Genomic DNA, 12490 nt, shown 5'->3' on the forward strand with positions numbered 1-12490 from the left:
GACCGATGACGTCAGCAGTTTGGTCCCTGGGGAATTCACGCACATTTGAACATTTTTGAGAAAATCGACGAGCCGCCAGCCATGTGGAGCCAAAAGTTCTGAAGATGGCTTTAACATAAGCAGAAACCGGCAAAAAAACAAATATTATTGTGATCTCGACTGTTGATTGTAACCAAAAAAATGGTTCAAATGGCTCTGTGCACTATGGGATCGGCCGGAGTGGCCGTGCGGTTCTGGGCGCTCCAGTCTGGAACCGAGCGACCGCTGCGGTCGCAGGTTCGAATCCTGCCTCGGGCATGGATGTGTGTGATGTCCTTAGGTTAGTTAGGTTTAATTAGTTCTAAATTCTAGGCGACTGATGACCTCAGAAGTTAAGTCGCATAGTGCTCAGAGCCATTTGAACCATTTATTTTGCACTATGGGACTTAACTGCTGAGGTCATCAGTCCCCCAGAACTTAGAACTACTTAAACCTAACTAACCTAAGGACATCACACACATCCATGCCCGAGGCAGGATTCGAACCTGCGACCGTAGCGGTCGCGCAGTTCCAGACTGAAGCGCCTAGAACCGCTCGGACACTCCGGCCGGCTTGTAACCTAAATATTGCACCAGATCGCTGCTCTCCGTAGACAGTGTTCTCTAAATTTATGAGACGTTAAGTGACATTAGGTGACCGTCTGACGTAGTACACGTCATCCTGTCTAATCTGTTGCATACCTGCACAAGCGTCTGTGAAACTTTTCTCTTTCTATCAGCAGACATAGAAGCGTTACACATCAGAATCGAAACCTTCGTAAAACGGAAACGGTATGTTTCCGGACATGGGTTCCTATTCAAAATATTATGTACTCACTCCCCTCGACAAGTCCTAGGAGTTTTTAACGGGTATTGCCGAACACCCTGTGTTAAAATATTCGTGTTGCTCCATGGAATCGATTATCCTACCAGAACCCTCGGTATAGTTTATGGGAATTATTTGTGTTTCTAGGTTATATTCCTGAGTTTGTTTTATCATTTATTGTAGAATCAAGACTAGATCGATTGATATCGCATGGTAAAATACAGGGTGTTTATAAATGAATATCGGGGTTTTAACGCTTTATAATATTTATTATATTAAACTTACAGTTATAAATGTTATGTCAAATGAAAGAGCAACTCAGTTTTACCAAGAACCTTGTCAATGTTCAATGTGAGCACCATTTGTCACACGGCACACATCAAGTCTATAGCCGAGCTCTTCCCAAACGTCGATAAGTGTGTATTGATTGTAGCAACAGTTGCTTCAATCTGGTTTCTTAATTCAGGGACGTCTGCTGGTAGCGGAGGCACGTACACCGGATCCTTGACGAAGCCCCAAAGAAAAAAGAAATCGCATGGCGTTAGGTCGGGTGAACGTGGAGGCCATGCAAAGCAAGCCCTGTCATTGGGCCCCTTTGCGGCCTATCCAGCGCTTGAGTACAGTGAAGTTCAACTAATCGCATACTTTGGTATACCAGTGAATAGTTATAAGGTTCTTGGTAAAACTGAGTTGCTCTTTCATTTGATATATTATTTATAACTCAAAGATTAATGTAATAAATATTACAAAGCGTTAAAACCCGCCACGTTAGCCGAGAGCGCTGATGCGCTGCTTCGTGGACTGGGGTAGGCGCGCCGGCACCGGATTGAATCCGCCCGGCGGCTTAACGACGGCGTTCGGTGTGCCAGCCAGCCTGGATGTGGTTTTTAGTCGGTTTTCCACATCCCCCTAGGTGAATACCGGACTGGTCCCCACGTCTCGTCTCAGTTACATGGCATGCAGACATCTGAGCACTTTCGCATTATTCCACGGATTATACTATTCGCAGACATTTGGGGTACACTAATTCCGTCCCGGGGGGTACGGGGTGGCGGCAGGAAGGGCATCCGGCCACCCCTTAATCTAACATTGCCAAATCCGATTAACCATGCCGACCCTGCGTACCTGCGGGAAAAAGGCACAAGCAAAAGAAAACGAAAGATTATAAAGCGTTAAAACGCCGATATTCATTTATAAACATCCTGTACAACTTCTTACCAATTTAGAGAGAGAGAGAGAGAGAGAGAGAGAGAGAATTTAGAGGACGTGCTCTTTTCCCCTCGTAATTTAGATACTTTCTCGCCACGCAATTGGTGAAAGAAGGACTGAGTAGGGGGAGTCCCCCTACTGGACTGCATTCAGAATATAATAGTGTGGCTGGTGGGACGTACCGTATGCTGCGCGTGATGCTGCCGGAGTAGTGGATGCGGATGAACTCGTTGCTGGTGGTGGCGACGTGGAAGTAGGACTGCTTCTCGTTGACGAAGAAGGTGTCGGGCACCCAGATGTTCTTGATGAACTCCGAGCCGACGGACAGCGTCTCGACCCCCGGCCGCTTGCGGAAGGCGAGGCGCGGGTCCGTCCAGAATTGCCGGAAGTAGAAGTCGAGAGTGAAGTCCTGTAGGAGTGAGCAGAGGGCGCGTGAGCACAGGTGGCGCGCGCGGGCCCCCTTCTCCCCTGTCGGCGCGGCGCGAGCGGGCGGTCTCTGTGGTGGGCGGTGCTGGCCTGTGCTGCAGTTCTCTGGCTCCCGCTGCCGAGCCGTCGTACTCGAATATGACGTGACGCGTCAGTGCGACCGACTAATTAATGAATATCGGACGGTGACGGTAGCAGGAAGGAGAGTGGAAAGATTCTCTAGCTTATCGGTACCTCAGTGAGTGAAGGGGTGTCTGCTGCGATTGTGTAACACTTAACTGACTCGAGAGAATATAAACAGCACACACGTCCCATGTCTGTAACACATTGTTGTAAGATTACACTGTATCAGTGTAGTTTGTAGTGTAATTCGTTCCTTATTGGCGACTTTTTACGTGAATTTAATAATATGGTAAGTGGCTGTGCTAGGTAGTAGAGGTCCACTTCCACAAAAACTGGCCACTTATTTGCTGGCGGAGCTAAGTGGGCAGTTGTATGTACGAATAGTTCGTCATTCGAAAGTAGGATAGCTTAAAGCTAATTACTATCCATTATTATAGCTTGCAAATTGGATTTCTGGGCAATTAAATGTTGTAGAAGGTCAAAGAGGAAATGTCCCTCAGTTACGTAGCTGAATACTGGGCCTCCGCTTCAGAAGCTTAAGCGAGAAGCTTTTCAATAGCACTGTGGTGCGGCCGGCGAAAGAAAGAATTTATATTTAATATTACTGGAGGAAACAGCTTCTCCTCGAGCAATTATTTTACATTGATTTCCATCAGTTATTTATGGGTTGATGCTTTTGCCGACCCTTCACCCCCTCCCGCTTGTTGGGCAAATGTGATGTGGCACGCGGGTCGCAGGTACACTTACAAGGACGGAGAAGATGGGGAACGAAAATAAAAAAAATAAAAGAAAGATGTAGAAACCTAGTGACACTATATACACAGCTCGGTAATGCGTTCTTACGAAAATAAAAAAAGTAAGTAATGTAGAAACTCAGTGAGCTTTGTAGCGCGTTCTCAAAACGCGCGGGATTAGCCGAGCGGTCAGGCGCTGCAATCATGGACTGTGCGGCTGGTCCCGGCGGAGTCCTCCCTCGGGAATGGGTGTGTGTGATGTCAGACAGATGTCAGTAGTAAAATGTAGCCTGCGGGGTTCTTTTGTAATGATCTACACCGACATTCAACAAAATGTTTTGGTTTTCGGAGGGTAAAGTGGATGACAGTAATTTCGTGAAATTAGGTTAAGTAGTGTGTAAGCTTCCGGACTGATGACCGTAGCACTTAAGTCCCATAAGATTTCACACACATTTGAACATTTTTTTTTTCAAAACATCTTTTCAGTATGCAAGTTCACATGAAAGAGATCTTTCGTATGTGAAAAACACGGTGGAGTTAAGCGCATTACCAACTTTAGTCATTTCGCTTCGATGTTTGTCGGTATACGTTCTAATCTCCTTCTCCCCCTCTCTCTACCCCTCTCCTCATCCCTCCTCCCTTTGTCCATCATCTCCTCCTCCTCTCTCTGTCCATCACCTTCCTCCCCGCTCCCTCTACAATCTTATCCCACACTCTGCTCATCTTCTCCTCCCTCATTTCTGTCTCCATATCCTCCTTCCCCTTCTTCATTTCTTGCAACACTCTCTGTCCAACTCCTACTCCCTCCTCTCTCTCACCTTACTTATTGTTATTACAAACGGAACCTTGATTGGGAATGGATGTCAAAATGAATGGGTAAATCTGTTGGAACCATTAGTACACAGAGTATGAGAGAGATCTTTCCAGCTACTCCGTACGTGATGATAGTAGCTTTAATGACAGTATTCCCGTTGTTTTAATCTACGAACAGGTAGGATTATAATGTTAGCCATAAACATAACTTTCCTGTTTTCTGTAAAAAATTACTGTGAAAAAGACAACAAAACCACACATTTTCACGGCTCAGCTTAGCATGTCTTTTCTCGCAACCAGTTTAACAGAGTTTATTGCTTAAAACATCTGTATCTCCAGTGGTTTAGGCTGTGCATAGTCTGTTAATGATGTCAGTCATTCAATCAGTTGGTTGAGGATGGATAGATCGAACCTAATCTTTCCTTGAATTTGTGTGAATTGGAACAAAACACGTTCACTAAGATCGTGAATATACTGGCATGAAATAAATCGGGATGCAATTATCGCAACTCACCGAAGATATGAACACTACTATAACATACTGAGATATCGCTGTCAGTTGTATTCTTTTCTGCGAAATATCGGTGTTAAAAGCGGGATTTGTTGTTGTTATGAAAACATACGACAGTAGAGCCCTCAAACTGAAGGTCACTTTTTTTTGTTACAAAAATATGACAGCAAAAATTCAAACCGACGATCACATTTCCTTCATTGTGATTTTCGTACCAAAATGCAATCCACATTTCTGTCTTTTTTGGTGGACTTTCCAAAAATTTTCTTTTATACTAACCTTGTTCTGACAATTACGATCACAACAACAACAACAACAACAACCACAACAAAAGCAGCCAAGTCGGTCGAGCCGTTCTCGAGTGATGGTTTTTCATACATGCAGCAATTGATTTTTATTTGTACAGATATATCGAAACAGAATGACTGAAGTTGGTGATTTGTTTAGCTCCTCGGTGTTCCTCACATACGAAAGATCTCTTTTATGTGTGCTTTCATGTTGAATACACGTTTAAAAAACTTCCAGATCTCCAGAATAAGCTGCTGCTCGAGTAAAAGCTCTTTATTTATTACCAGTTTCCATCATATAGACCATCATTACGTTCATAAAAAAATTAAGCCCTTGTACTCAACATACGTAATATCGTGATGTCAATAGTAAAATGTAGCCTGCGGGGTTCTTTTGTGTAGATCTACACCTACATTCAACAAAATGTTTTGGTTTTCGGAGGGTAAAGTGGATGATAGTAATTTCATGAAAAGTTCTTGCTGCAACAAAAAAACGTCTTTGCTTTCATGATTGCCACCCCAGCTAGTTTATCATATTGTGATACTGTCTCCCCTATTTCGCCATAATTCAAAACGAGCTGCCCTTCTTTGAACTTTTTCGATGGCCTCAGTCATTTCTATCTGATAAAGATGCCACACAGCGCAGCAATACTTTAGCAGAGGATGATGATGATGTTTGGTTTGTGTGGCGCTCAACTGCTGGGTCATCAGCGCCCGTACAAAGTCCCAATTTTTACACAGCCCAATTTTTGTACACAGTCCAGTCTAACTACTGTCACGAATGATGATGAGGAGGAGTACAACACAGACACCTAGTCCCTGGGCAGAGAAAATCCCCAACCTGGCCAGCATTCGAACCCGGGACCCCGTGATCCAGAGGCAGCACCGCCAGCCACTAGACCAGAAGCGTGGCAGAAGAGGGACTAGCGTAGTGTAGGAAGTCTCTTTAGCAGATGACCAGTAACCCTCCCGCCACAGATACTTTAAAGAATATTTCTTCCGTATATAAAACAGCGAGAAAAAGCTCAGAAAACCATGTTTTTTTCGTTGGATGTCGCTAAGTGGCCTCATTATGAACCACTGGATAACTATATTTTGAATAATTTGCCCTCCGTTTAAAAAGAAAAAAGCTTCTCACCACTTCAATGTTTATTATGTCACGTCTCCTGAAGTATGTGACGCACAGTGATACGATTTTGGATACTGTCTGCAGAAACGTATGGCGAGTAACAAATTAAAACGTCATGACTGCTGAGTTTTTACTGTATTAACAGTAAAAGTTTAGCAAGCGACAATTTTTTTCTTTTCACTACTTTTTTAGGAATGTCAGCGAGAAAGGTTTTTGAAAATACTTGAAATTATGTGTAAAGTTTGTTGGAAGGCATTAAGTTCTATCAGTCTCAAATACTGGGTGAATATAGTTTGGTTAGTTTGTATCCCGTGAGCTACACTGCCCCAAGATATATACCAAGTTGAACACTGGTTTATTGTGTTAAACCTTTAACATAGGACTATGCCTCTTAACTAATAGATTATGACAGCACTTTATAAAGTTAGTCAATAATTACGTGATATTCTGAAAATCAATTTCTTGTTGCGCCTGGAAGTCATTACATAGGCAACCAGTAACCGAGATCATACACCACTTTAACAGTTTAGTAGCGTACATGGGTGGACAAAAATTTGGAAACACTAAAAGCACATTACCGTGCCTAACTCGGCATAGGAAAACTGTTTATATTCAAAACAGTTTCCAGTTACTCGGAACGGCAATACAGCTTCTGTACAATTTTCAAGGGAATCTGATACCTGTCTTCCTGCAAAATAGTACCAGATTCATTCAACGACGGATGAAGGTGAACAGCGATAACGCACACTTTTCTCCTAAGTAGACCACAAAGGCTCAATAATATAGAGATCTGATGACTGTGGTGGCCATGGAGAACGCGACAATTCATTCTCGTGCACACAAAACCAGTCCTGAGCGACGCGAGCTTTGTGAACACAGGCCTTGTCTTCTTGGAACACGGAATCACCTTTAGGAATGCGCATTGTACCATGGGAAGGACCAGCTCAGCCAAAATGGCCACATAATCCTCGCATAGTAGTCATTGGGCCCATGCAGTACCTCGATATGGCTGGTCAAATCATCACCGAGTCCCTGCCGTCTTTCACTCTTGGTACCTAAACTCGGCTAGAATTTAGGAACAGTGTGAAACAAAACTCACTCCAAAACACGACTTTCTTTTGTTGATCTGTAGTCCGGGTTATATGAGTTTGGTGCCACGTTTTCCTGTTGCGGTAATTTGCGTCATTGATCAGTGGTTTTAGAATCCCTCGAATGGGCAACGCTTCGATGACGCAACCGAGATTCAAGCCAGAGCGACGCGTAAGTTGAACAGCATTCCAATGAAATGCTTTTCTGAGAATTTCACATGGTTGTATGAACTTTCTGTTCTCACCTGGGGTGGGTGCGGGGAGGGGAGGGGGGCGGGAGGAAAGGGGGGGGGTGTTAGACTATGTAGAACACTGAAGCGTTAACACCACCATATTAACTTTTCTCTATTTTTTATTAATTCAGACTCGAAACTTTTAGGACTGATGGGTAGATATCCATTGATAGAATACAATATGGCATCTTGTCATATCAGTGAATATGGCTATGAAAGAATCACTCATATCACATTAATTATCGACATCATAATGTTACATTTGTTAGGTACATTGCCTTGATTTTATATGGCCCTGGTGTTGATCTTTGAAATCGAAACTGGTAGTCACTTAAATTTATTCAAACGTCAATTTACCTTGGTACTGGACTCGCATTCGGGAGGACGACGGTTCAATCCCGTCTCCGGCCATCCTGATTTAGGTTTTCCGTGCTTTCCCTAAATCTCTTCAGGCAAATGCCGGGATGGTTCCTTTGAAAGGGCACGGCCGATTTCCTTCCTCATCCTTCCCCCACCAGAGCTTGTGCTCCGTCTCTAATGACGTCGTTGTCGACGGGACGTTAAACACTAATCTCCTCCTCCTCCAATTTATCTTGGTGATCACGACGATCTTTAAATATTTAGAAGCTGTGGGACGGTACTTACACAATTGTATGAATTCAGCGTATTTCAATTTGCTGTCATACTTAAATATAAAGAGAAAGTAAAGAGGAATAGTAAGTGTATATTTATTGTGGGGACTGATTCCTTTCAAGAGAAATGTTTATAAAATCTAGCCTGACCATACTACTCGTAAATAAATACCGTCTGGATGAGTACTTCTTTTATTACCGACGATCGGTTTCAATCTGCGCTGCAGATCATCTTCACGTCTGGCGCCGTGGAGTACGACTAGTCTTCAGTCACGAAACTGATCATACTAGTTCACTATGTATCCCAAACCTTTAGCGTCTAGTTACACAGATGCTGGAAGGTCCTAACCTAAGTGAAATTTAAAATTAATGGTCTGAAATGATATGATACAAACAAATTACACTTTATATTTACATCTTAAATTCATATGAACTGTTGCAAGTGGCAAACGCCAGCCCCAGTTTTATGCATTACACCATAATCCACTGACAGATCTGAAATCAGGGGTCAAAAGCGTTTGGGTCTATTGCCTGCAGACGTTCTTTATTATAACAATATAATTTCTGTTCCACCAGTATTGCCTGGGCAAACTGACGAGTGCTTATTGGACTATTAAACGAACCTGAACTGTGAAACAGTTCGTGCTTAGTGGAAATGTATAATATTTTGTTTCTATTTAGAAAACTTATTAAACGTTGTTTTCTTAGAAAGAAAAGTAATATGTCTAGCAGGTGATTGAGTTATTAAGCGTTCTGAATTGAACACAGTCGCTTTTTAAGTCTCTTAGAAACGAGAACACGTGCCCACCGTTACTGTTGTTGATTTTTGAAATATAGATAACTAAACAAATTTAATAACATTACGGGTGAATCATGTTTCTGAAATACTGTACGAATGAAGATACAAGTAAACAAAAAATAATCGAGTCAGTGCCTAGGCAATTGACTATTATAAATAAAGAAATTCAGTAACAGTCCAGTCAGAACGTCTTGTTGTTTCTGGAATACTGTAGAAATTCGGAAGCAATTTAAACAGAAACAAAGCTTGTTATACCGTCTAAAAATGAAACACTAGCATGGTAACGATGAATTTGGTGTGAGTTCGTGTTGGCGGGAGCATAGGATCAAACGGACTGAACACGCTGACAGGTACTGAGTGTTGTTGTTGCTCCGTTGCATGGCAATACCATAGCGGCCTTCCCCTTTGTCTATTGATTTCTCTACATTGATTTCTCCTCAGGATATTGCGTCGTGATAACACCATGCTGTTCTCAGTATAGCTCTGGAGGCCCATTAACCTACATGGTATTTCGAGACGGTGCTTTTCAAATCATAAATGCAACTAGACAATTTGTACATTACTAATTTTCTTAATTTTTGCTGTTCGTCAAAATACTGGGCAAAAATGATGTGAAACATCACCTTCCCGCTTGTTGTAGTCCGCCAGACTAATTGACCTCTGGATTATGCTAAGAGAAAAACATTTTTTTTCCAAACGGTGAAAAGACTTATGGTTACACCTAAGAGATGAAAATGTCGAAAAATGTTCTTCAGATTTTTGAGCCCGTTGTTATAAAACGTCTAAAACTGCCAGGAGATGAAAATATCGAAAAATGTTCTTCAGACTTTTGGATTTGTTTTTCTAAAACACCCAGAAATCAGTTTTAAGCAATTCTCATGTGATAATTTTCTCTCATCAGGAGGGCAGCACTGCCACGTTGTCTCTTTTTGATTGTGAAGTGATATATTTTATTTTGGTTTAAGCTCTGTTCCGACACTTGGCACTTAAATGATGTTCTTTGATGAAATACACTTCAGAACTATTGCATTAGTTTGTGAGAGTGTTGGAATTTTCCTGAGAATAGTTGTGGAGTGATGATGGTAAAACTAAAGGGAGAATCCTGTCCATACATCCCTTTATGAATGTCTTTTGGAAGTAACATGTTGCAGACTGTGTGTTAGGTTATTCTTGGGCGCTAGATTACTGCCCCGATAATTTGTCAGATGTACACGGTTTTGTTTCGTGACGTTAGTAATAACATGGCTTCTGATGTTTGTTTAATTGAGATTAGTGTTTGTTTTAGTAATAACATGGCTTCTGATGTTTGTTTAATTGAGATTAGTGTTTGTTTTAGTATGCTGATTAGTTAAGTCCGATTCGAATCTTTCAATCTTTATCATACAGTATATTGAGTTTCTGCTTGTGGGCATTCTGGTGAGTTCAATTTAAGCTTACCATTCTTTATTTCGCATAATTTTCTAATCATTGTTTTAGGGATGTATCAGTCGAAAATTGAACTTCTGCTTAATTTCTATTTTTGTTCTGTTGATAGTTGTATAGAAGAACCGCACGTGGGCTGTACTCTTGTATTTTTGTTTTATTTTATTTGACCGATATGGGATTTCTAAATACAGTTGCATTGGTTTAACTTCCAGAAAACCTCTGCTTCGCGCCGTTCATTCTTCGGCAGCATGGTAGTAATGTGTCACATAAGGACCGCCTTCTTGATGACTCCTAAGTCAAAGCGATATCTATTTCTTCATTTTTACCCCTGTCATCAAGACATAACATATAAAATCTGAATTAAAACTTATCATGTGGTTGCTGTTGCTTAAAACAACGAACAACCATGCATACCTAACATTACTGACAAGTCATACGTCTACCTTTCCGAAATTTTCCGTTCCAAAAGGAGAGTTCTACGTTTCAAAAGCGTGGGGGTTGTTTTTCATGATGTATCGAAAGCATGAATACGTCACACATAGATATCTTACTGAATGCGACAATCCTCATTTGAAGAATGACGAGATGCAAATATGGGGAAATCTCCATAACCATTATTTTTGAAGTTAGTATACTACTATGTTGAAGGTAAATTACATACGCGACGCTTACAGAGACGCAGCTGACGACTACATTAGGGAAAAGGTAAATAAGGAAATATTTAGAGCAGCAAAACACCCTTCACCCTTAGGTAATTTCGAAACCGTTATAGAGAACTGCAGCTCATCCAGATCTGATTGTATCTTACTGAAAACAATTTAAAAGTTATGATTCTATGCTTGCACGTTTACTAGTTGAAAATGTAGTCAGAAAATAACCAATGAAATTTCTTTTAGGCAAAGGATTTATTTAATTTCTGTGACACAATTATGAAGGGCAGTAGATATTACTCATCCAATCATAATTAAATTTTTTATTTGTTTTTGAATACTTGTGTGACAGAGACTCCAGTACGACCGAGATGTTGTTCATCCCAAAAACAATCTGTTCATCCTGTCTTTATTTTGCCTACTTAACTCAAATTACACTCTGATAGATACCACCAGTTTACGTCAGAGAGCAGATTCTGTTATTTTATTACACAAAAAATGTTATTCATTGCTTAATTAAAAATACTGTTTACACACACATAGAATATTTGAAACTCCATAACAAGTGTTTCGTTATATTGCGCCCACTTTGAAAAACCGCCATTGCGCCATCGTCGACAAACCTCAGGCATTGCGTCGCAGTCTGCAGTCCGTTAATTACGAAAGGGAGTTCGCAGCTACCATTAATGAAAATTTTTCGCCTTCCGAGAACTGCAAAATGCGGCGGAATTCTAAGGTTTGGCAGAGGGCTGCCGCGTAACACAGAGTCGATAAATAGACAATACACAACGAGCACACACATAGAACACACACATGCACGAACACATGCACGCTACGACACAGTGTCGGGCAGTCAGGCGGGACGTCGGAAGCAAAACACTTACGTGCTGCGGCATGCTGGAGGTTCAATGGGGAAAGGACGAATAAGGGGGCGAAGGCTTGTTCAGACGTGACTCGTCGAATGGGGCCGTAGCCGGCAACGCTCTGGCTTGTAGCTTGTAGAACAGAGCGTCTGTATGTGTGTGCTTATGTGTGTGTGTGTGTGTGTGTGTGTGTGTGTGTGTGTGTGTACTGAGAGGTGGGCTCTAGGGACAGGACGGGACGGAGACACAACACGCTGAAAGTTGATGTATGCTTGAAGAGAACGCCGCCAGTCCTTCCAGAATACGATTTCTTTGCTTCGTCGCATGCTGTGAAGGAACAATAAAAAAAATAGAGAAAAGAAATGGACGAGATTCATTAGACACAGTACGACGTAGCACATGAAGGCGTCCACGTTGATTTGTCCTTGTTGCCTCATAGTACTTAATCTAAACAGAATAGAATAGAAAGTCATTAGCTGCTATCTTAGACGTGAACTACGGAGGAGCAAAAATACATCGACCATGTGAACAAGGCGTGTATGGAAATTCGTGCTACGGGTAAGCACACGAGTGTGTGAACCTGTGTGTAGGACGGAACTCGTCTGGTGTTTGACAATTACAGGTGCGCAGCCGGTGATATGTACAATAAACAGATAATCGGCCCAAAGTAGCGTTCGGTTCCTTTGACAATATTTACAGAATCAAAGCTGGTAAGAGCTTAAGTC

General features: G+C 41.9%; 1 protein-coding gene across 5 annotated transcripts in view; it reads right to left on the reverse strand.

Annotated features, from left to right (window-relative positions):
• Positions 1-12490, reverse strand: part of LOC126188873 (gamma-aminobutyric acid receptor subunit beta) — a 621229-nt gene that overhangs the window by 212480 nt on the left and 396259 nt on the right. For all 5 annotated transcript variants that reach the window (XM_049930533.1, XM_049930535.1, XM_049930536.1 and 2 more), the window contains exon 4: positions 2235-2461. In XM_049930533.1, the coding sequence (XP_049786490.1) occupies positions 2235-2461 (227 nt within the window). The remainder of the gene's footprint in view (positions 1-2234; positions 2462-12490) is intronic.

Source organism: Schistocerca cancellata, chromosome 5, assembly GCF_023864275.1.
Source record: "Schistocerca cancellata isolate TAMUIC-IGC-003103 chromosome 5, iqSchCanc2.1, whole genome shotgun sequence".
In the NCBI taxonomy this organism is placed as follows: domain Eukaryota; kingdom Metazoa; phylum Arthropoda; class Insecta; order Orthoptera; family Acrididae; genus Schistocerca; species Schistocerca cancellata.